This window comes from Triturus cristatus, chromosome 12, assembly GCF_964204655.1.
Source record: "Triturus cristatus chromosome 12, aTriCri1.1, whole genome shotgun sequence".
Lineage (NCBI taxonomy): Eukaryota > Metazoa > Chordata > Amphibia > Caudata > Salamandridae > Triturus > Triturus cristatus.
Window position 1 is genome coordinate 840569016 of NC_140595.1, and position 25169 is coordinate 840594184.

The 25169-nt window shown below is 53.8% G+C and overlaps 1 protein-coding gene across 1 annotated transcript; it reads left to right on the plus strand.

The window, feature by feature from the left end:
* The first annotated feature begins 4832 nt into the window (after positions 1 to 4832).
* On the plus strand, positions 4833 to 15722 carry LOC146783037 (serine/threonine-protein kinase SBK1-like). The gene is made up of 4 exons (XM_085637269.1): positions 4833 to 5148; positions 11460 to 11632; positions 11756 to 11958; positions 14901 to 15722. The coding sequence occupies exons 2-4, from the start codon at positions 11464 to 11466 to the stop codon at positions 15720 to 15722; spliced, it is 1194 nt and encodes a 397-aa protein (XP_085493395.1). The 5' UTR covers positions 4833 to 5148; positions 11460 to 11463.
* The last annotated feature ends 9447 nt before the right edge of the window (positions 15723 to 25169 follow it).

Consider the following 25169-nt stretch of genomic DNA (forward strand, 5'->3'; position numbering starts at 1 on the left):
CTTTGTGCCCCGCTGACCCAAGACGACAGCCAAGCCAGTTGCTGTAGGAGAGTGCCGAGATGTCCTGTAACCAAGTAAGAACGTTCCATGAGCATTATGTTGTAATGGACAGTAGCCTGTGAACTCAAAGGGGCAGATTTAGAAGCCCCTTGCGTCACTTTTGCACAGTTGTTGCTTCACTTTTGTGACGCAGCGGAGGCAGCTTAAAAGTTGCGGCCCATTTACAATGTGACGCATCTAGGAGATGCGTCACCTTGTGAAGCCCTGCGCCACATTAAACCTGTGTCAGCTTTAATGTATGCAGGGTGGGCGTTCCGTCGCAGACAGCCCCATAAAAGTGACGCAGTGAAATCTACAAGATTTCACTGAGTCACTTTTACGTCCATGCTGCGTCAAAATCCTGCGCCTGCTTGAAGCAGGTGTAATGAGTGACACAGCCTGTTAGGCATAGGGCGCCCCTGAGCATTGCTGGAGTTGCGTCGTGCTTGCGACACGACTCCAGCAATGCGTGACTTTTCCATCAACAGATGCGTCAGAATTTCTGACGCATTTGTCAATCCTTGCGCCATGGTGCGCAGTATTGTAAATACAAAAACAACCGTTGATGGACAGAATGCAGAACAATGTCATACATTCACCCCAGTGCAGAGATCTGGGCCTAAATCCATCGGTTTTTTGCTCACCATGCCGTTCCAGTTTGAACCCAGCCATGTGCAAATCAGTCTTAACCCTGTGCCTCATGGGTACAGTCCAGCCCGAACTGCCAAGCCACGTCCTCCCTGGACTGGAAACAAGCATCCTAGGACCGGTTTCAGAGTTTCACCCCTCTTCAGCCAGGATAGCTTGATTCCAGTGGCATGGAGAGCATGGGACCCACGTCTGGGCATACCCTTCCCACTCAACCGTTGATGGACAGAATGCAGAACAATTTCATACATTCACCCCAGTAAAGAGATCTGGGCCTAAATCCATCGTTTTTTTGCTCACCATGCCCTCCCAGTTTCAACCCAGCCATATGCAAATCAGTCTTGACCCTGTGCTTCATGGGTACAGTCCAGCCCAAACTGCCATGCCAGGTCCTCCCTGGACTGGAAACAAGCATCCTATGACCGGTTTTAAGGTTTCACCCCTCTTTAGCCAGGATAGCTTGATTCTAGTTTCATGGAGAGCACCAGACCCCGTCTGGGCATACCCTTCCCACTCGGGGTGACAAATGCAAAAACAACCGTTGATGGACAGAATGCAGAACAATGTCATACATTCACCCCAGTACAAAGATCTGGGCCTAAAGCCATCGTATTTTTTGCTCACCATGCCCTTTCAGTTTGAACCCAGCCATATGCAAATCAGTCTTGACCCTGTGCCTCATGGGTACAGTCCAGCCCAAACTGCCAAGCCAGGTCCTCCCTGGACTGGAAACAAGCATCCTAGGACCGTTTTTTTTTTTTTTAGGCATCCTAGTGGCATGGAGAGCATGGGACCCACCCACATCCATGGTGACGCAAGGGTTTTGCATGTTGGCGCAGGGAAAGTGACGCATCTCTACAGATGCGTCACTTTCTTGTAAATCTGCCCCAAGTGTGCTATATTTTCCAGTTTTGTTTCGTTGAATTTTTGTTTAGTTATTGCTATTTACTGGTAAAGGAGGAATGTAGTGTTGCATATGAGCGGGCGAGACCACCTCTCTAGGGGTGGGCGGAATTTGCGAAAGTGACTTTCGCAAATTATCGCGAAAATGTTAAAAATCTCCGCAAACACGCGGAAATATCGCGAAGATGCGGAAGTTTTTTTCCCGCCCGTACGTGGTATTTTCTGCGTGGTCGCGGCTCGCCAACTTACCCATGCGGTTGCTCGCGGGCGCGGCCATCATGTTTTCACTCTTCTCGCGGTGCATGATCGCGAGAAGAAAGACGTGATCGCGTGACCAATGACATTACTGCGGGCACAAACTGTCGCGAGACAGCGCAAATGGCTACCAACAATCCAACATCTCGTGGAGAACGCGACCGGATCGGAAAAACTTGTCGGCGAACGTGGGGATTCAGGTAAGGCGATCGCGCGCGCGCAAGAATGTATTATTTTACAGCACGAGCAAGAAACAAATTATCGCTAAGCTGCGGAATGCGGAAATTTTGACATTTTCGCGCTCTCCGCGGAACGCGAAAATGTCAAATTATTGCAATTTCCGCGAGCGGAACGGAAATTTAGCCCAGGCCTACACCTCTCCCAGTTATGTAGGGGAGAGATTAGTTGGGAACCCCTACACGTGATAATGATGGGCTGGACTGGCGTACGCCAGGGCAGCGTAAGGGATGCTAATAAAGAGGCCGGGCGTGGCTCAGTTGTTATCTGGCCACTAACATAAGCACTGTGTCAAGCCCGTTTGTTGTGTGCTCAGGGCTAGGTCTATAATCACCCGGCAAAACACCACAGGCTGACACAAGTTGCACAACAAAATGAAAAAAAAATAAGGCCCACATTCAGGAGCTCAGAAGCCGCTGGCCCAATGGGGCAGCCTGAGACGGTGTGGCCACATTTCTGCGCTGCCAATTCTGCTCCTGAGTGGAGAGGCAGGTCAGAGAGACGCCATGATGGATTGGGGCGGTGCTGCATCCATGCTGGGGCCTGCCATAGTTCCTGCAAATGCCCCTGGGATGAAGGGCTACTGCGTGGGGTCCTCTCGTGCCAGCAGTGACAAAGCCCTGTTCTCTCCCAGCATCCACGCCCTTTGCCACGCCAAAGCCTCAAGGGGGCAGAGGTTACCCGGGGCGAACGCTCACCAGGGCTCTCACTACTTCCGCGGCATTTTTTTAAAAAGATTTTAATTAGAATGAAGCCTTCATTCTTTATTAAGAACAACAGAGCTTGTGTAGCTGACCACTAGATGGCGTTTTCTTTTCCCTGCCTTTTATCGCACATCGCACATGGCGACAGAGCATCCAGAGCGCCCTGACTCAAGTGTTGGCCCCAGGCTGCACGCCTGGCCGCGTCGAACAAAACAAATATATGCATAGAACCCCGACCTAATTAAAAAAAAGGCTATTAAAAGAGAATAAATGCATAGTAATATCACGTTTAGTTAATAATCGCGCTCCGCTCCACCTCACAGATCTGGGCCACACTCAGGCGGGGGAGCACTTGGGAAGCGCCAGCGCAGCAGGTGCAGGCACCTACCGTGTAAAGGGGAGGGGCCTGGGAGCCCAGGTGTACCTATAACAACACAGCGGAGTGGGAGTGCATAGGAAGGCAGTTTTACGCTGTGATTGACACAGGAGAAGCGGGAGCAAGAGGACGGGGGGGAGGGGGGGCGGTTTGCAGTAAAAGGCAAGGGGTGCAAGAAGGGGCCACGGACAGGACACGATGCACACAGGATAAGCACAGGCTGAAAACAGGCCAGGGCTACAGGTTCAACAGAGGCAAGTGTGCGGGGGAGAAGCAGGTACAAATATAGGCTGGAACTTAAGAAGGATGAAAAAAGTAGTGGGTCTCTGGAAAGGTGGAGCCTATATAATTAAGGGCGTGGCTTAAACACATACACTAAAATTCCAATAGGGCTCAACCCTACCCACACATTTGTATAGAATCACAACTGCGACTGGCATACAGGATTATTGCTCCGTGCGCTTTGCAGAGAGGCCAAGGATTGGATGAGCACATATTCTGAGCACGTCTTTTCCCCACTGACAGGCACGGAGAGAAAGTCATACTGCCGTCAGCCACAGCTCAGTTGCACTCCTGGAGGCATCTCCGTTTGAAATATGCATCAGACAAGAGTAATATGTCACCTGAAAAAAATGTAACACATTGATTGCTGTTCAGAGAGCATCTCTCACAGAAAGGCCTTGGTGTGCAGAGAGCATCTCCCAGGACAGGCCTTGGTGTACAGAGAGCATCTCCCAGGACAGGCCTTGGTGTACAGAGAGCATCTCCCAGGACAGGCTTGGTGTGCAGAGAGCATCTCTCAGGACCCTCCTTGGTGTGCAAAGAGCATCTCCCAGGACAGGCCTTAGTATGTAGAGAGCATCTCCCAGGACAGGCCTGGCCTTGGTGTTCAGAGAGCATCTCTTACAGAAAGGCCTTGGTGTGCAGAGAGCATCTCCCAGGACAGGCCTTGGTGTACAGAGAGCATCTCCCAGGACAGGCTCGGTGTGCCGAGAGCATCTCCCAGGACAGGCCTCTGTGTACAGAGAGCATCTCTCAGGACAGTCTCGGTGTGCACAGAGCATCTCCCAGGACATTGCTTGGTGCGTGGAGAGCATGTCCTTGGACAAGCTTTAGTGTGTAGAGAGTACACCTTGTAGTGAAAGAACCTGTGTTGGAAGTGGTTTAACCCCCCTCCCACGGGACTCCGCCATAGTGACAAAGGGCCGGACTTACCCACGCCCCTGACTCAGTCAGGATAAAAGAGCGCGAAGTTTAATCTAACAGGGTCTGTTTCACCGTGGGCAAATAAAAAGGAACGATAATAAATAAATTCATAAAATGTAAAAATTGAAGCGACACCTATCATCTCTTCATGTGTTTGGGGTGTGCGGTGGCCCCTCCCCACAAGATGCAGATGTTCTGTGGGGGTGGTGGGGCACCAGGCCTTGAATTCAGACACACGTGAAGTGAAGTCCCAGGTCTGTCCTCACACCCCCGCCCCCTCAGCTGTTCTCACCTCTGCCAGGCCCATTCATGGGGTAATGGGGGGCACTCCGAGGACGGGCCTCTCATTGGCTGGTCTCTCCAGGGCGCCAACGTAGGCCACCTCTCTCGGAGGTGGGGGCGTTATGGCCCAGGTAGAAGTAAGACCCCTTCTGCCATGAGGAACACGTGAAGACCCCCGAAGACAAGAGTGACCAACGGACGCCCCGGGACGGACCAGAGACGCCACGGGACAGTCTGCTGCCCGGGCGCAGGACACCAGAGGCGGCACTAGGGCGGACTGCCACCTGCCCAAGGGTCCCGATCCGAGGGGGGCCCAGGGCGAATTGTCACCTGCCCACTGGTCCCGATCAGAGGGGCCTCAGGGCACCCCAGGGCGCACTGCAGCCTGGGCACAGAGGGGCCCTCCAGGACAGACTGCTCGACCACCGACAGCGGCCACAGCTTGGTGAAGGTACAGCGTCCACCCGAGGGCAGGAGGAGCGGGCCACGCGCCTGGAGGTAAGGGGGCTGCCTGGGCAGTGCGGCGCGCGGACCCTTCATTTCTTGTGAAGTTAGTGTGGACACGAAACTTTTTAAGTAAATGTAACTTCCGTTAGGATTGAGAGCCAGAGACGTTTTACGGCGTGGTAAAAGGGCCCCAGCCTTTCAGGGGCCCCTCCTAGAGCCAGCCCTGTTCTGCAGTCTTGCCCTGATAACCTTGAATCATTTTTAAACTGACTGTTGTAAGTAGCATTTTTCTGTCATTTATTTTTAATGTGTGAGAGTCTATCAGAGACTACTCCTTTCACCCCATACACACTCTTTTCACACACACCGCTCCTTTCACCAGACACACACTCTTTTCACAGACTACTCCTTTCACCCCATACACACTCTTCACACACACTGCTCCTTTCACCAGACACACACTCTTTTCACAAACTACTCCTTTCACCCGAAACACGCTCTTTTCACAGACCCCTTCTTTCACCCGACATACAGCGCCTACACCGGTATATGGTACATAGTCTTCAGGGCGCACTGTGTGCGCACCGGAGCTTCCTCCACTGACCTACGAGCGCGTGATGCAACGCATGTCACGCACGTGAGACATTCAGAGAACGCTGCTCGATGACGCCGCCTCTTCTCAGTGTGTATTATTGCATGCAAGAGAAGCGTTTCATTTATAAGATTAACAGAGGAGAGGAGAGGTCGTGTTCTACGTTTTACCCGGTGACACCACCCTTCTGGGCCCCCCTGTGGGGGCACAGCCAGGGCGGGCTGCCCGTTTACAACATCCCTTCCTCTGAGGAAGGGACCCCTGGGATGCTGGCTGTGAGGCACGACCCGCGCCACGAGTGACCTTGTGCACTTACAGGATCCTGGCGCCGGCATTTGTAGCCCGGCCGCACATAGATGTATTCACTCTAAATCAGATCCACCGATGGCTCCTCCTAGCGGTCAATCCTTGTGAAACGACACCGGTGCCCCTGTAAAGCGCTCCAATACCTTCGGGTGGGGTTCGTGCTATGTAAAACAGCAACAACCCACCCTCCCTCCGCCCCCCTAAAAATACAGATCATTCTAAGTAATTCCATATTTATCCATGGCCTTGTCTTCACTATTTCTTGCTAAAATAGATTTTCTGGTCAGAAGAAAGGCTGCTCCTCGGGGGGGCCCTGTTCTTGTGCACTCGAGTCAATACCCCTGTAAGCCGACTTGTGCTGCTCTGACGTCACAGGCGCACGCGCCATGAAAAGAGCGCCCCCTCTTCATCCTGGGACCCGTGGGGGTGGTTTAGCTAACACATTATATACATTTGGCTAAACTGTGGGATAAAAAGAATGAATATCTGATAAACCCCACTTTGAAATTGATTGTAAAGAAATCCGTTACTCACTGGACTCCTGCAAGAGAGATGTCCTCGTTTGTCCCAGTTGTTTATCTGTGATGTTTCGCTTGAACCAGTTAACCCTTTCAGGCCTCTAGTGCAGTGCACCCACAGTCTGGCGCTACAGTGCTGTGCCTTCAGACAGCTCCGCGGTGCAGTGATAGCTCAGTGGAGCCTGTATGAAGCTCCCTCTAGTGCAGCGCACCCACAGCCTGGTGCTACAGTGCTGTGCCTTCAGACAGCTCCGTGGTGCAGTGAGAGCTCAGTGGAGCCTGTATGAAGCACCCCTCTAGTGCAGCGCACCCACAGCCTGGTGCTACAGTGCTGTGCCTTCAGACAGCTCCGTGGTGCAGTGAGAGCTCAGTGGAGCCTGTATGAAGCTCCCTCTAGTGCAGCGCACCCACAGCCTGGTGCTACAGTGCTGTGCCTTCAGACAGCTCCGTGGTGCAGTGAGAGCTCAGTGGAGCCTGTATGAAGCTCCCTCTAGTGCAGTGCACCCACAGTCCGGTGCTACAGTGCTGTGCCTTCAGACAGCTCCATGGTGCAGTGAGAGCTCAGTGGAGCCTGTATGAAGCTCCCTCTAGTGCACCCACAGCCTGGTGCTAGAGAGCTCATTAGTGCAGTCCCATCTCTGCAGGGAGCCTTTACGGAATCTCTACCTGGGCCTGTAGGGAGCTCTCTGGTGCAGGATTACCTCGTCTTGGTACCTGAGTGAGTTCTCATGTTCGGTATTTCCCAACGTGCAGGTGCGTAACACAAGCTCCTGCCGCCCCTGTGGCACCGTGGCCCCCCAGCCCTTCTAGGGCCCCCACACCGTCAGGGGGCCCATTCAACCAACGACCTATGAATATGTGTGAGATATTCTACTACACTGTGCTGAATCGAATCCAATCAACCACACCACACTCCACTCCACCCCACCCCACCCCACCACACTCCACTCCACTCCACCCCACCACACCCCACTCCACCCCACCACACTCCACCCCACCACACTCCACCCCACCACACTCCACTCCACCCCACCACACTCCACCACACTCCACACTCCACCACACCCCACTCCACCTCACCACACCCCACTCCACCCCACCACACTCCACTCCACCCCACCACACTCCACCCCACTCCACTCCACCCCACCACACTCCACCACACTCCACTCCACCCCACCACACTCCACTCCACTCCATCCCACTCCACCCCACCACACTCCAGCCCACCACACTCCACCACACCACACCCCACCACACTCCACCCCACCACACTCCACTCCACCCCACTCCACCACACTCCACCCCACCACACTCCACCCCACCACACTCCACTCCACCCCACCACACTCCACTCCACCCCACCACACTCCACTCCACCCCACCACACTCCACTCCAGTCCACAGCTCTCCACTCAAATCTACCCCACTCTTCTCTAATCTACCCCGTCTACTCTACCTCCATTTACCCCATTCCACTCGAATATACCCCACTCCAATCTACCCCAGTCAACCCCAGTCCACGGCTCTTCATTCAAATCTACCCCACTCTTCTCTAATCTACCCACTCTACTCTACCTCCATTTACCCCATTCCACTCCAATATACTCCACTCCAATCTACTCCACTCTACTGAATCGAATCCAATCAACCCCACCACACTCCAATCTACCCCAGTCCACAGCACTCCACTCCAAACTATTCCACTCCACCCCAGTCCACAGCTCTCCACTCAAATCTACCCCACTCTTCTCAAATCTACCCACCACACTCCAATCTACCCCAGTCCACAGCACTCCACTCCAAACTATACCATTCCACCCCAGCCCACAGCTCTCCACTCAAATCTACCCCACTCTTCTCAAATCTACCCCCTCCACTCTACCTCCATTTACCCCATTCCACTCCAATATTCCACACTCCAATCTACTACACTCTACTGAATCGAATCCAAACAACCACCCTGCACTCCAATCTACCCCACTCCACCCAGTCCACAGCACTCCACCCAAATCTGCCCCACTCTTTTCAAATCTACCCCCTCTACTCTACCTCCATTTACCCCATTCCGTTTAAATATAACCCCTCCATTGCAGTCAACTACACTCTACTGAATCAAATCCAATCAACTCCACCGCACTCCAATCTACGCCAGCACTTCACTCCAAACTACCCCAGTCCACAGTACTCCACTCAAATCTACCCCACTCTGCTCAGATCTACCCCCTCCACTCTACCTCAATTTTCACATTTACACTCCAATCTACCCCACTCCATCTACCTCACTCTACTGAATTGAAGCCAATCAACCCCTCCACACTCCAACCTACCCCAGTCTACTATATTCTACTCAACTCTACCCCACTCTGCTCAAATCTACCCAGTCTACTCCACTCCTCCTTAATCTAGCCAGATCTACCCCACTCTGATCTTCCCAACTCTGATCTACACCAATCTACTCCAGTCTACTCCATTCCATCACGATCTACCCCAATTGGGGGAGGAGTTGGCCTAACAGCTAGGGCAGCCGACCTTGAATCTGAAGAACCGGGTTCGAGTCTCGGCAATGACGCTGTACATCCGGTGATTCTGGGCAAATCACTTAATCTCCCCGTGCCTAGCAAAAATGAATGCCCTCATGTAACGCAACTGGCGCTATGTAAAGCGCTCTGATACCCGATACCGGGTCAAGTTCGCTCTAAATAAAACTCTCTTTAAAAAAATATATATACCCCACTTCAATTTACTATGCTAATCTCAACTCCCCCACTCCAATCTACCCTACTCCAATCTACCCCAACCCTCCCCACTCCATTGTACTCCACTTTACTCCCACTCCACTCTACGCCAATCGACCCCACTCCACTCTATTTCTTTCCACTCTACCCACACCAATCTACCCCACCCCACTACACGCCACAACACTAACGTGTGCCCGTATGGAGCATGGAAGAGCAAATTTACCCGGCCTGGTGCTCATTGTTTACCGAGCTTCCTACCTTCAAGAAACTTTAGTGAGCTGTGAATGCAGTCTGGGGTCTGTAAGGAGGTACGACTGAGGCGTTCACTCAGTCTGGGGCCTGTAAGGAGGTACGACTGAGGTGTTCACTCAGTCTGGGGTCTGTAAGGAGGTACGACTGAGGCGTTCACTCAGTCTGGGGCCTGTAAGGAGGTACCACGGAGGCGTTCACTCAGTCTGGGGCCTGTAAGGAGGTACCACGGAGGCGTTCACTCAGTCTGGGGCCTGTAAGGAGGTACCACGGAGGGGTTCACTCAGTCTGGGGCCTGTAAGGAGGTACCACGGAGGCGTTCACTCAGTCTGGGGCCTGTAAGGAGGTACCACGGAGGGGTTCACTCAGTCTGGGGCCTGTAAGGAGGTACCACGGAGGCGTTCACTCAGTCTGGGGCCTGTAAGGAGGTACCACTGAGGCGTTCACTCAGTCTGGGGCCTGTAAGGAGGTACCACGGAGGCTATCACTCAGTCTGGGGCCTCCAAGGAGGTGTCACTGAAGTTTTACGTCAGCCTGGAGAATGTAAGGAGATGCCACTGTGTGTTCACTCAGTTTAGGGCCTTTAAGGGGGTGACACTGTGAGTTCACTCAGCCTGGGGCCTGTACGGAGATGTCACTGGGGTGTTCTACTTTGGTGTTAGCTCAGTCTGAGGCTTGTAAGGGGGTGCCACATGTGTGTTTTCTCAGTCTGGGGCCTGTAAGGGGGTGCCACATGGGTGTTCCCTCAGCCTGGAGCATGTGAGGGGTGTCACTTGGGTGTTCCCTCAGTCTGGGGCTTTTAAGGGGGTGCCACATAGGTGTTCTCTCAGTCTGGTGTTTCTTATGAGGTCTCTACTTTGGTGTTAGCTCACTCTGTAGCCTGTAAAGGGGTGTCACTGGGGGTTTACCTCAGCCTAGGGCCTTTATGGGGGTGTCACAGGGGAGTTCCCTCAGCCTGGGCCCTGTACGGAGGTGTCACTGGGGTGTGCCCTCAGCCTGGGGCCTGTACGGAGGTGTCACTGGGTGTTCTGTCAGTCTGGGGGCTGTAAGGGGGAGTCACTGGGGTGTTCCCTCAGTCTGGTGCTCCAGACGCCTCTCTGCTTTGGTATTTGCTCACCTATCTAGTTTCGCGTTACTACACCTTAGAAGCTGAAAGTAGCTATGCAGGGCACCCATGTACCTATGAGGCTGTCTGTGCCTCACCTGGATGCTTGTAAGGCCATCTCTGCTGCAGTGCTGCCTCTGAGTCAGACATCTCCAGTATTCCTGTCTCCAGTCAAGAGTTACAAAGTCTTCTGTGTCTCACTGATGTATGTAACGGGGAAGCTGGGATACAGCGCGGCGGAGTTTGCCAGATATAATCCACTCATCCCTGAGCACATCCAGTAGAACCCCTTTTAGGGGGTTATTTAAACTACTGCCCAGGGCAAGGTTGCTCCCCAATAAAGTCTTGGACCCTAATAACAAAACTCAGACAAAATGTTAAAAGTGGTAGAAACATATTTAGGAAATAGCACCTCACTGTGTGTCCTTGGAATAGCAAAGGCGGAATGTCGCACTTTGGAAATACATAGGACAAGATATATAAGTACCTAGACAATATGTATGTGTATATATATATATGTATAGTCATAGTGCGTAGGTGAAGAGTTAAGAATTGTAAGTCTATGCTTATTCTAAATGCACTTACACTTTGATATCCATCTGGAGTGACTTTAGCCAGTGTTGCTACAGCCAATGCTTGTTTGCCTGCTTTGCTTTCCCTAGTCTGAGAAGGTTCATCTGGACCCCTTAGGCTCCTGGGGCTGAGGGGAGGGTAAGAAGCATTTCCCATTGTTCGCAAACAGCGTATGAATGTTTGACCCAATGAGGTTCTGGCAGAGAAGCTCGGTCAGTGTCTCAGTCGTGTTTCCGGCTGGTGTCCATCACTCACTGAGGGCTTGTTTCTCTCCACAGCTCGATGGACCTCACAGAGCCACCTGTGGCCACAAGGCGGTTCCTGACCGACCTGCTGTCGCTGACCTCGGAGCACCTGGTCACCATGGAGATCCCGGAGCACTTCGATGTCCTCAGTGAGCTTGGCTGTGGCACGTACGGGAAGGTGGTGCTCGCCAAGCACCGTTGGACAGGTAAGCAACGCTATTCGCAAGATTCGCCTTCCCATAGCTATGGCACCAGGTGAAATAAAGTCTTTGGTTATTCAATCTGGCACAGATTCCATTGCGTTTACCTGTGTTTCTTGGCTTTCACAGGTGCTGCCGTTGCCCTGAAACTGCTGCCCAAGGTTCGTGTTCAGCGACAAGCCTTCCTCCTCGAGTTCAGCATGTCTCTGCTCCTCAGTGCCCACCCTAACATCATCAACACCCTCATTGCATCCTGGCAGACCACTACCCACTTTGTGTTTGCCCAGGAAGTGGCGCCGGTTGGGAGTCTCCATTCTCTTCTAGTACCAGAGGTAGGTAACCTTCAGCGGGACACTCTAGGGTCTCGCTGGCACGCGGCGTTCCCTGGCTTCCGACGCGCCCTCTTTGCTTGCTGTTCCTATTCCTGTTGCTTGCACCAGTGAACTTGGGTTGATATGAATCTTTTGAGAGCCTTGATTGAGAAATTGGAGATACATCTGCTTCTGGCTCCCTTGAGATGGTCTAAAGCGTAGACATAGTACTGACACCGCCGCGAGGTCGACTAACCGGTCACGCCGCCATCATTGGCTGCCACATGATGTCCCCATGAGACCACGTCTGTGCCTCGAGTCACGACAAATGCACAGTCCAGGCTCGTGGGGCATGATGCTGAGGGCATTATCAATGCTGTTAGTCACCATCGACAAGGCACCCATCTTCACCCAACGCGCATGGTTAAGTGTCTGCATAGATCTATGTCAAGGGCTCACTACACAACACCGACGCGTTTGATACACACATTGAGAAGGTAACCCGCCACCGCCCTTTAAATAACAACATTCCTACCTCAAGATGTCCCAGAAAGTCCCCCAAGCCCTGGTCTTCCCAAGATTGGGCCAGGCAATGCCCTGCTCTCTGCCCTCCTCAGGACAGGTGGAGTTCAGAGGAAGGCCCAGGTGACCCAGCTGTGCACCTCACGGAAGCGGTGCTGAGCCAGGCCCACTGGGCGCAGGCTCAGGTGACCCCGCTGTGCACCTCACGGAAGCGGTGCTGAGCCAGGCCCACTGGGCGCAGGCTCAGGTGACCCCGCTGTGCACCTCACGGAAGCGGTGCTGAGCCAGGCCCACTGGGCGCAGGCTCAGGTGACCCCGCTGTGCACCTCATGGAAGCGGTGCTGAGCCAGGCCCACTGGGCGCAGGCTCAGGTGACCCCGCTGTGCACCTCACGGAAGCGGTGCTGACCCAGGCCCACTGGGCGCAGGCTCAGGTGACCCCGCTGTGCACCTCACGGAAGCGGTGCTGAGCCAGGCCCACTGGGCGCAGGCTCAGGTGACCCCGCTGTGCACCTCATGGAAGCGGTGCTGAGCCAGGCCCACTGGGCGCAGGCTCAGGTGACCCCGCTGTGCACCTCACGGAAGCGGTGCTGAGCCAGGCCCACTGGGCGCAGGCTCAGGTGACCCCGCTGTGCACCTCATGGAAGCGGTGCTGAGCCAGGCCCACTGGGCGCAGGCTCAGGTGACCCCGCTGTGCACCTCACGGAAGCGGTGCTGAGCCAGGCCCACTGGGCGCAGGCTCAGGTGACCCCGCTGTGCACCTCATGGAAGCGGTGCTGAGCCAGGCCCACTGGGCGCAGGCCCAGGTGACCCCGCTGTGCACCTCACGGAAGCGGTGCTGACCCAGGCCCACTGGGCGCAGGCTCAGGTGACCCCGCTGTGCACCTCACGGAAGCGGTGCTGAGCCAGGCCCACTGGGCGCAGGCTCAGGTGACCCCGCTGTGCACCTCATGGAAGCGGTGCTGAGCCAGGCCCACTGGGCGCAGGCCCAGGTGACCCCGCTGTGCACCTCACGGAAGCGGTGCTGAGCCAGGCCCACTGGGCGCAGGCTCAGGTGACCCCGCTGTGCACCTCACGGAAGCGGTGCTGAGCCAGGCCCACTGGGCGCAGGCTCAGGTGACCCCGCTGTGCACCTCATGGAAGCGGTGCTGAGCCAGGCCCACTGGGCGCAGGCCCAGGTGACCCCGCTGTGCACCTCACGGAAGCGGTGCTGAGCCAGGCCCACTGGGCGCAGGCTCAGGTGACCCCGCTGTGCACCTCACGGAAGCGGTGCTGACCCAGGCCCACTGGGCGCAGTTTTAGTGGTGCTGAAAACTTCCTTAACCCAGCTGTAGGTGCCAGTAAACCTGTCTCGCCCTCCACGCTCAACCAACTGAGCTGTAACTGATAAAGGGTCAATAGATCAGGGGAACTTAACAAACGTGCCCCAATAGGGGAAGGAGTCATGAAACCAGTCTCACTAATCCTGCTTTGTCGCGGGCTCCTTCTCTGCCCTGAACCTTTCTTACCGGTGTGTTATATCTCTTCTCAATACACCCTGTGATGAGCGGATGAGACACTGACATAAGGTCTCTGGCACCCATCTCCATGGCCAGCATCAGTACTGGTCTAGTAAATGAGTGATTCCAAGTCAGGCCCTCCTTTCAGGGGACTAGCTGGGCGCGATCGGGACAAGACTCGACAGCCGGGGAGGGGTGCTCTCTGCAGGGAAAGGGGTGTCCAGAGAAGAGGTAAATGCCAGAATAATGGAAAGAAAGGAAGGACTGGAGCTGAGGACTGGGGCAGGTTGTGATCAGGAAACTGAAAGTCTTCAAACAGAAACTATAGGATGACGCAAGCACTACAGGAAAAGAAAACAAGGGGGCTGATGAACAAGCGGTCATAGAGTTTAGTTTTTACGCTCCACGGGCAGTGATGTCTCGGAGGAGAAAAAGATTCTGCAAGAAAGCATGGATCACATTCCTCTCAGAGCAATGAAAAGCAACATGGCAATAGAAAGACAGAAGAAGGCAGAGGGGAGCGATGGGGCACAGGAACTGGGCTCAGGAAAAACCAGGACTGAAGAAGGGCTGGAACATGCAAAACATACAGCAAGAAGCAAAGAAACAGGAACTGGGCTCAGAAAAGCAAGGCTGGAAGAGAGGTGAGGTTCAGGACTGGAATACACAGAACTTTGGAAAAGGAGTTTACAAGTAACAGGACAGATAAGGAAAGAACACAGGAACTGGGCTCAGGTAAAAGCAGGACTGGAACGAGGTCTGGTTCAGGGCTGGAATGCACAGGACATACGGCATGGAGGGATGGTAGAATCCGGACACGCCCCAGAGTAAATAGGTTTATGCGGCTGAATTGTACAATATGCAGTGTAACGTTCTGAAATTTGCTTTATTAGCTGGTAGTGTCCCTGTCTATTATTAATTCCTTGTTTTGATTTCTCTCCAGGTGGGGATCCCGGAGGTCCTTGTGAAGCGTTGCACCCTGCAGATCTCCAGCGCGCTGCATTACATGCACAGCCTGGGGCTGGTGCACAGAGACGTCAAACCGGACAACGTCATGCTGATGGACGCCGAGTGCCGCTGCGTCAAGCTGAGCGACTTTGGGCTCACAAGCCTGACGGGCTCTCCCATCCCATCCATGAACTGCATCATACCCTATATGGCCCCTGAACTATGCTCCCTCAAAGATCCCAACACCATAATCTTACACCCCAGCATCGATGTCTGGGCCTTTGGCGTTCTGATAGTGACCACCCTGACCGGCTTCTTCCCCTGGGAGCGCGCCTTGCTATCGGATAGACACTACATGGACCTGTACTGGTGGCAGATGAGAGGAGCAAGCGCACCTGTTCCCAACTTCTGGCAGAGGTTCACACCCCAGGCTCAGGACTGTCTCAACCAAATGTTGTCCGTTGACCCACAGAAAAGGTGCTCCATAAAGGAAGTTGAAAGATACCCTGATGTGCCATGGAAAGCAGAGAACTTTCTGGCTGTGGTGAGTTCAGGGAGCGAGGCAGAGGAAGAAGAGGAGGTGGTCAGTCTTTCAAGCGATGAAGATGAAGGGCTTGAGTATCTGGGCGAGGTGGAAGAGTACGAAGAAGTGGTACTGGAGGAAGAGGAGGAGGAGGAGGGGCTGCAGACCACCATCGATGCCTTCCTTGTGTTCACTGACGTCATCCAGGACCTTCCTCCTGGGACTTCGCTGGTGATGGAGATCATGGGCGATGAGGTCAACCTGTCGCTTGGCACCGAGCTGGAAGCCACGTGAGCACGAGTCTGGTTGAGGGTGAGTAGAGTGCAAGGAGCGGGGGTGGGGCTGGTAATTGCGTGAGTGGAAACCCCACTGTAGACCTGAGGTGAAAGGGGTTCACGTCAATGGGTTGTAGGGGTCCGGCCATGGCAAACAGTCTTCACCAGCACATCGGGTGAGGTTTGTCATCAGGACCGTCACAAGAAGACACTTGTCGTAGTCACTGCATGTTATAGGGACTCCAGGCATCCTGCCATAGCCAGAGAAAAGGAGCTACTAGTACCTGGGCAATTGGTCTGAACATCTGGAAAACTCATCTATTCCTGGTACTTCAAATTTAAATTTATTGTTTCAGTTAATTAAAACCAAAACAATACCGCAGATTAAAAGTATAATTCATTACAATTTATAAACATCATAAAAGATGCTTACAAAAAGAAATTCAACAGGTCGTTCAGCTTGCTTCTTGCTAACATACATCTTGGAGGGAGTTAATGAATTAAAACTTGTCCTGTATTTGTGCAAAATAGGGCGACAGTAAAATAACGCATCCCGGGGGGATGCAGACAATCATTCAAGATTGACCGTTACTTGCTTCTTCTCACTGAACACAGTAAAGTGAATTAATAGCTGGAGCTGGTGGGATGTAGGTAAGACTGACTACAGTGAAGTTAAGATGATGCCTTCATGGGGAGTCATTGCGTGGCAGTCATCATGATCATTGGCTCTTAGTAGAATGGGAGGGCCTAGAACATTCCCGCTATTGATGGCAGATCACACCCAGGTGTGTTGGACTCCTCAAAGCTCCTCTGATCCTGCACACACTCCAAGAATGGGAGACCTGTGCATTGCAGGATTCACTGGGTTATTGGGGTGCCCAACTGGAACCTTCCAGATGCTCTACTGTCAACCAGCTGCATCTACTGCAGCGTAACCATCCTTTAAAATACCAGTTTCATTGATAATCTGAATCCGAGAGGCGGTCGGCTACAACTTGTACACAATCCCATAACCCCTGCCAAAAGACACAATGGTACCAGTGATAACCCACCAATGCCAACCGTCATGCCCAAACCATATTAATCCACTCTGGTTAAGTTGGACGACCTTCATGGTCCTACCTATCGACAGTCTGATGCTTCTTGGAGTCATCTGGGGCACCTTGAAAGATACTCGTGCACTATTCTGCTTCTCAACCACTTCCGATCATCTCTGGACCCGCTTGTCCCTGAGTCCAGACACTCAACTTCTCCAATTGATGACTCATAGACCATAAAAACATGTCATAAGTTTGAGGTGCGCGAGAGAACTTCCCCATCAAACTGTAAAATGTCTCCCACCTGCCACCCATCCTCCTTCAGACGCCAATGTGACTGCTTCGGCTTTGCTTCTGTCCATCCTAACGTGGTGTTGTTCAAGATTATTCCTGAGGTTTGCCGCTCGCACCCACCAAGGACCACCATGAATGGCACCTGGTGTCAAACAGCACCAACCCTCCTGCTCCACACAGGTTCACGCTTTCCAAGTAGATGGCAATAACCCTAAATTGGTCTCTTCCTCAGATTTTCCCAAAATAACAATCTTACGTGTTTTCCCTCCTGTTGTCCCCCTCCCGGTCCTCCATTTATTAACGTAGTCTTCATTCAACAGAAGACTCGGCATGATCTTAAATGCAGCCCTTCGAGCACGCGTATTCTCACATCTGGATGGTGGCAACACCCTGCTTGTTTTTACAGTGTGGGGTGAGTCACTGATAGATGGGTCCCTTCAAAAGATGGGCCAAGGAAGCCCCCTTTATAGCAAAGTGACACACCCATCTGGTGTCAACCCCCTGTCAAACTGGGTGAGCTGCAGATTCTCAAATGACCCTTCTTGAGCGTCTGAGAACCTAGAAGCCCACGTGCTCTTAAAATACCATGAACCCCCAAGACCCCACCGGAACATTGTAAAGCATGGGCCCCCTGGAAGGCTGCACACCTACACTGTGAAGCATTGCTAAACAGAGTGAGAAAAGAGTTGCCCTAACCCAACGTCTCACATTTCAGGTGTTCACGTGTTCTTGAGTTCATTCCAGAAGGTCCACCCTGTGCCCCTACTAGCAGCGCCATCTCTGCCCATGATTCCATGGGGCAGACGCAATGTTCATTATGGAATCTGCTTGAGGGCTCTCTTGTTGGGAGAAATGCACAATGTCTCACTGCTTTCTTGATCTAACCAAACCCTGCTTCTCTCTCCAGCAGAATCCTGGCTTCTGTTTGGACTGGAGGTGCAAAGGCTCGGTCGAAGCTCCTGCCCGTCACACATTCGCGACAGTAGAGCACCTTCAGTGACATCCGAGGCATGGCACCTGACCATTGATAGGAATGGATGGCAGAGAACACCGCGTGATATCCGAAGCATGGCACCTGACTCTTGAAAGAAATGGATGGCAGAGAGCAGCTAGTGATATCCGAAGCATGGCATCAGACTCTTGATAGGAATGGATGGCAGAGAGCAGCGTGTGATATCCGAGGCATGGCACCTGACTCTTGAAAGGAATGGATGGCAGAGAGCAGCGCGTGATATCCGAGGCATGGCACCTGACTCTTGAAAGGAATGGATGGCAGAGAGCAGCTAGTGATATCCGAAGCATGGCATCAGACTCTTGAAAGAAATGGATGGCAGAGAGCAGCTAGTGATATCCGAAGCAAGGCAGCAGACTCTTGAAAGAAATGGATGGCAGAGAGCAGCGCGTGATATCCGAGGCATGGCACCTGACTCTTGAAAGGAATGGATGGCAGAGAGCAGCGCGTGATATCCGAGGCATGGCACCTGACTCTTGAAAGGAATGGATGGCAGAGAGCAGCTAGTGATATCCGAAGCATGGCATCAGACTCTTGATAAGAATGGATGGCAGAGAGCAGCGCGTGATATCCGAAGCACCGCACCTATCGAAAGAAATGGGTGGCAGTACATGTCCACAGAAGGCCTCCTCTTTAAGGTGTGCTAAGGATTTGTTTCTTGGAATTGTTGACTCAGAGGAACACCATTTCCCTGCACTGGTGCTTCAGTGGATGGAAGTGACCTGAAAAACACACCCTCTTTTAAAGGTGACAGGTGCTCGGACCTCGGCTGGTTTTTGTAGCACACATCATGCACCCTGGTCTGGAGCTCCAGGTGACCATCCTACCAGTGGAGGAGAGCTGGAACTTTGTCCATCACACGCCAGAGAAATTGCAGAGTCATGCTTTCAAGTCCAGACAAATTCTGACTATCCTGAAAATGAGAACTGATCTGCATGGTGTCTTCGCTGAAGTTACAGAGCTGAGACAAGTTCAGCAGCTCTACCCAAACCCGGCAAGGCGTTGCAAGGCCACGGCCCTCAGAAGCAGCGCACAACCTTGGGGCTAAAATGTCCTAGGTCCATCAGTTTGGGCTCGCGGTTTCTACAGGAGAAGCGCAGCAGGGTGATGAGAACTTCTTAATTAAATGCTGTGGTGGGCCCAAAAGAAACCGATTGTGGCAAACTATTGACATCTTATAAGGCGCTTTGTGTTACTTTGTCTAGTCAGATTTGCTGCCTGTAACCTTCGCGGATTGTTCCCCTGAAGTCCCTGGAAAATCCTTGTAAACATTAGAAACAGGACAAAATAGCTGTAAGGTTCGAAGAGACGGTTGTCTCAGGATGCTGAATAAATGACCATGATTGACACCTATAAGGAAGTGATTCTTCACAAGGGTGCTCCTGGAAGAGGGTGATGGAGAGCGTCTGGGGAGGGGGGAGATGGAGAGCGTCTGGGGAGGGGGGCGATGGAAAGCGTCCAGGGAAGGGGGTGATGGAGAGCGTCCAGGGAAGGGGGCCATGGAGAGCGTTAAGGGAAGGGGGCCATGGAGAGCGTCCAGAGAAGGGGGCCATGGAGAGCGTCCAGGGAAGGGGGCAGTGGAGAGCGTCCAGGGAAGGGGGCCATGGAGAGCGTCCAGGGAAGGGGGCCATGGAGAGCGTCCAGGGAAGGGGGCCATGGAAAGCGTCCGGGGAAGGGGGCCATGGAGAGCATCCGGGGAAGGGGGCCATGAAGAACGTCCAGGGAAGGGGGCCATGGAGAGCGTCCGGGGAAGGGGGCCATGGAGAGCGTCCAGGGAAGGGGGCCATGGAGAGCGCCTGGGGAAGGAGGCCATGAAGAGTGTCCAGGGAAGGGGGCCATAAAGAGCGTCCAGGGAAGGGGGCCATGAAGAGCGTCCAGGGAAGGGGGCCATGAAGAGCGTCTGGGGAAGGGGGCCATGGAGAGCGTCTGGGGAAGGAGGCCATGAAGAGCGTCTGGGGAAGGGGGCCATGGAGAGCGTCCAGGGAAGGGGGCCATGAAGAGCGTCCAGGGAAGGGGGCTGTGGAGAGCGTCCGGGGAAGGGGTCGATTGAGAGCGTCCGGGGAGGAGGGCGATGGAGAGCATTCAGGGAAGGGGGCCATGGAGAGCGTCCAGGGAAGGGGGCCATGGAGAGCGTCTGGGGAAGGGGGCTGTGGAGAGCATCCGGGGAGGAGGGCGATGGAGAGCGTCTGGGGAAGCGGGCCATGGAGAGCGTCTGGCGAAGCGGGCCATGGAGAGCGTCCGGGGAAGGGGGCCATGGAGAGCATCCGGGGAAGGGGGCCATGGAGAGCATCCGGGGAAGGGGACCATGGAGAGCGTCTGGGGAAGGAGGCCATGAAGAGCATCCAGGGAAGGAGGACATGGAGAGCGTCCAGGGAAGGGGGCCATGGAGAGCGTCCGGGGAAGGGGGCCATGGAGAGCGTCCAGGGAAGGGGTCCATGGAGAGCGTCCGGGGAAGGGGGCCATGGAGAGCATCCAGGGAAAGGGGCTGTGGAGAGCGTCCAGGGAAGGGGGCCATGGAGAGCGTCCGGGGAAGGGGGCTGTGGAGAGCGTCCGGGGAAGGGGTCGATTGAGAGTGTCCGGGGAGGAGGGCGATGGAGAGCATTCAGGGAAGGGGGACATGGAGAGCGTCCAGGGAAGGGGGCCATGGAGAGCGTCCGGGGAAGGGGGTGATGGAGAGCGTCCAGGGAAGGGGTTGATGGAGAGCGTCCAGGGAAGAGCGTCCGGGGAAGGGGGCCATGGAAAGCGTCCAGGGAAGGGGGCCATGGAGAGCGTCCGGGGAAGGGGGCTGTGGAGAGCGTCCGGGGAAGGGGGCCATGAAGAGCCTCCAGGGAAGGGGGCCATGGAGAGCGTCCAGGGAAGGGGGCCATGAAGAGCGTCCAGGGAAGGGGGCTGTGGAGAGCGTCCGGGGAAGGGGGCCATGAAGAGCCTCCAGGGAAGGGGGCCATGGAGAGCGTCCAGGGAAGGGGGCCATGGAGATCGTCCAGGGAAGGGGGCCATGGAGAGCGTCTGGGGAAGGGGGCTGTGGAGAGCGTCCGGGGAAGGGGTCGATTGAGAGCGTCCGGGGAGGAGGGCGATGGAGAGCATTCAGGGAAGGGGGCCATGGAGAGCGTCCAGGGAAGGGGGCCATGGAGAGCGTCTGGGGAAGGGGGCTGTGGAGAGCATCCGGGGAGGAGGGCGATGGAGAGCGTCTGGGGAAGCGGGCTATGGAGAGCGTCTGGCGAAGCGGGCCATGGAGAGCGTCCGGGGAAGGGGGCCATGGAGAGCATCCGGGGAAGGGGGCCATGGAGAGCGTCCGGGGAAGGGGGCTGTGGAGAGCGTCCGGGGAAGGGGGCCATGAAGAGCCTCCAGGGAAGGGGGCCATGGAGAGCGTCCAGGGAAGGGGGCCATGAAGAGCGTCCAGGGAAGGGGGCTGTGGAGAGCGTCCAGGGAAGAGGGCCATGAAGAGCCTCCAGGGAAGGGGGCCATGGAGAGCGTCCAGGGAAGGGGGCCATGGAGATCGTCCAGGGAAGGGGGCAATGGAGAGCGTCTGGGGAAGGGGGCTGTGGAGAGCGTCCGGGGAAGGGGTCGATTGAGAGCGTCCGGGGAGGAGGGCGATGGAGAGCATTCAGGGAAGGGGGCCATGGAGAGCGTCCAGGGAAGGGGGCCATGGAGAGCGTCTGGGGAAGGGGGCTGTGGAGAGCATCCGGGGAGGAGGGCGATGGAGAGCGTCTGGGGAAGCGGGCCATGGAGAGCGTCTGGCGAAGCGGGCCATGGAGAGCGTCCGGGGAAGGGGGCCATGGAGAGCATCCGGGGAAGGGGGCCATGGAGAGCATCCGGGGAAGGGGACCATGGAGAGCGCCTGGGGAAGGAGGCCATGAAGAGCGTCCAGGGAAGGAGGCCATGGAGAGCGTCCAGGGAAGGGGGCCATGGAGAGCGTCCGGGGAAGGGGGCCATGGAGAGCGTCCAGGGAAGGGGGCCATGGAGAGCGTCCGGGGAAGGGGGCCATGGAGAGCATCCAGGGAAAGGGGCTGTGGAGAGCGTCGAGGGAAGGGGGCCGTGGAGAGCGTCCGGGGAAGGGGGCTGTGGAGAGCGTCCGGGGAAGGGGTCGATTGAGAGCGTCCGGGGAGGAGGGCGATGGAGAGCATTCAGGGAAGGGGGACATGGAGAGCGTCCAGGGAAGGGGGCCATGGAGAGCGTCCGGGGAAGGGGGTGATGGAGAGCGTCCAGGGAAGGGGTTGATGGAGAGCGTCCAGGGAAGAGCGTCCGGGGAAGGGGGCCATGGAAGGCGTCCAGGGAAGGGGGCCATGGAGAGCGTCTGGGGAAGGGGGCTGTGGAGAGCGTCCGGGGAAGGGGGCCATGAAGAGCCTCCAGGGAAGGGTGCCATGGAGAGCGTCCAGGGAAGGGGGCCATGAAGAGCGTCCAGGGAAGGGGGCGATGGAGAGCGTCCAGGGAAGGGGGCCATGGAGAGCGTTCAGGGAAGGGGGCCATGGAGAGCGTCCAGGGAAGGGGGCCATGGAGATCGTCCAGGGAAGGGGGCCATGGAGATCGTCCAGAGAAGGGGGCCATGGAGAGTGTCCAGGGAAGGGGACCATGCCTGTTTCTGGTTGTTCCTCTCTGGTGCAACCCTCTTGTGTGGCTACCGGTCATCTCTGTGCCTCAGGAGTCTTGGACGCTTCCATTGGTACAGCCAGAACCTTGAGGGAGTCCAATTTGGTTCATCTGCAGGTCGGGCTGGGAGGTCATTCATGTTGGATACGTCGGGCTTTACACCAAGTGGGTTCCTCCGTGCCAGGGCGGGCAGTTCAGCATGGTGCCAGTCTGCCAGCTGTGCGGTTCAAGGGCTCCTGCTGCAGCGCCAGTCCACCATCCAACATGTCAAATGTACCGAGGTTGCTACCTGGAGACACTGGGCAGGTTATTCTGCCCTTCCACACCCATCCTTCCAGCAAGGTCCTCTCTGGACGTGAACCCACCCCTGCCAGGGACTCCGCAGAGCTGGACCTCAGGACCAAGGGCTCTGGAACAAATGTACGCAAACACAAAGCAACTTATTGTACAAGAGCAGGACATGCCAGGAACATAAAACAGTCACTTTGAAGTCACAGAGCAGGAGAAGGGATGGGCGGATATAGAAAAGAGGGGAGGGCATAATGGAGTAAGAGAGAGAAAGACATAGGTCGACCTCTATTCGCCTGCGTGGGTTCCTTGTTTCCTCAATCCTCCCCAACACGTGTCATGGGACATGCAACCATACATGTAAAGGAGGCTGCTGGCGGTGAGTCTGTCCCCCACCCAAAGCCCCTGTAAAGGCCAAACTTACACAGATATTATAAATCGTTTAAGACACGGGTCAATGCAGGTTTAGGAGCAGGGGGGCCGGTATTGATGACGCCAGTGGGGCTTATTTACAAGCCCCCGCGCCGCCAGGACGTCACTTTTAATGTGGGAAAAAGTGAAGCACTGGTGGCACAAGGGGCTGGCAAAGAAGCGCCTGTGTGTCTTTGTTCATAATTGATGCCCGTTCCGTGAAGTATCGGGGTTCAGAGAGCGTGCGCCCCCCACAGGCCGCTGTCCAACCCCTCCCCTCCTTTCAATCAATCAAAGATGTTTATTAGATCATAATCTTTAAACAATACAAAACAGTTAATATAATTTAAAATTAATTCACATCAATCTCATAAACAGTTTTTCCAATTAAATATTCAGACCAAGTTAAAACCAGATTAAACTCCTCTCGACCTATATACATGTCAGTTAATAAATAAGACTCACTTCTATATTGTTGGGTCTATTCCCTACGGAATTATAAAACCGGTTCTAGACAAGATATAAAGATTTTCATTTTAAAATTCTAAAATATCAGTTCTAATTTAGTATAAAACTCTGTACTGCCTTTATGAACTTCCCCAAGGCGATTGCAATTTCTATGTTGGGCATTTCTGTAATAACATCGATCGCTTGTGCCCGGTTTCTTATGCCATATTTTACAAATATTGGACGTAGCCAAAGTTTGCGTTGCTCTAGGATAGTTAAACAATCCAACAGAATATGCACTGAGTCTACTTTTGTCCCCAGATTACATTTACAGCACCCTTTGGGATCGAGCATTTTATTTTTAATTCCTTTATTTATTATCCATGGGTTAATCCCAATACGGAACCTTAGGATCTCCTGTCTATACCACGGATTTGGTAAGATATCCAAATAAGGGAACCAATTTTCCTTTACCCAGGAGTTCATCATAAACTTTACTGATTTTTTCTTACTAAGGTATTCCTTGTCTGCCCTTTTAGATGCTTCTTGACCATTATACTTTAGCTCTTTTTTGTGCATTCTATCTTGAGTAACGCTCGGCATAGGGCCACTTTTGTATTCTCTGCGGCCTGTACCACTTTCTTACTACACCTTTTTGCCCAACTTAAATTACTTTGTTGAATCTCGTTACGGCACCAATATGCAATTTTTTGTCCATTATTATTCCCCAGGCATTTCCAAAATCTAATCGCTGCTACTTGTACTTGTACTCCCCGCTCCATTGTTCCTATTTCTGACCTTAGTGCTTGGATCATTGCTGATGGGGGCAGTGATAAAAGGTTTTTCAAGCATTTTCCTTCCTCCAGGTACCAGACATCTTTACCGCTCAAATAAATGATTTCTGCACCATAGAGTACTTGTGATGGTATCATTGCATTGAAAGCCTTTAATAAAGGACGATGGGACATATCCCCATAGTCACGGTTAAACATTTTTAGCCCGGCAATTGTTGTTAGTGCCTTCGCTTTTTGGGCTTCTAGGTGTGTGTGCCAATTTAATGTTTTATCGAACCACACACCTAGGTAGCGGTATTCATTTACAGATTCTAATTTAAGATCACCTAAAAACCAATTAAACTTGTTCGCTTTTTTCCCGAAGCATAAAATTTTCGACTTATCTAGATTTACCGTTAAAAATTTCTTTTCACAGTATTCCTTAAAAAATTTCAACTTCCTTTGAAGGCCTATTTCCGTCTGATCTACTATTACCAGGTCATCCGCATATAAGAGACACGGTACCTTTTTACCATTCATCCTGGGGCTAGCACTGCCCTCCACTTCTAAGCCCTCAGGTAGGTCAGATATAAATATAGAGAATAGCTGGGGGGCCA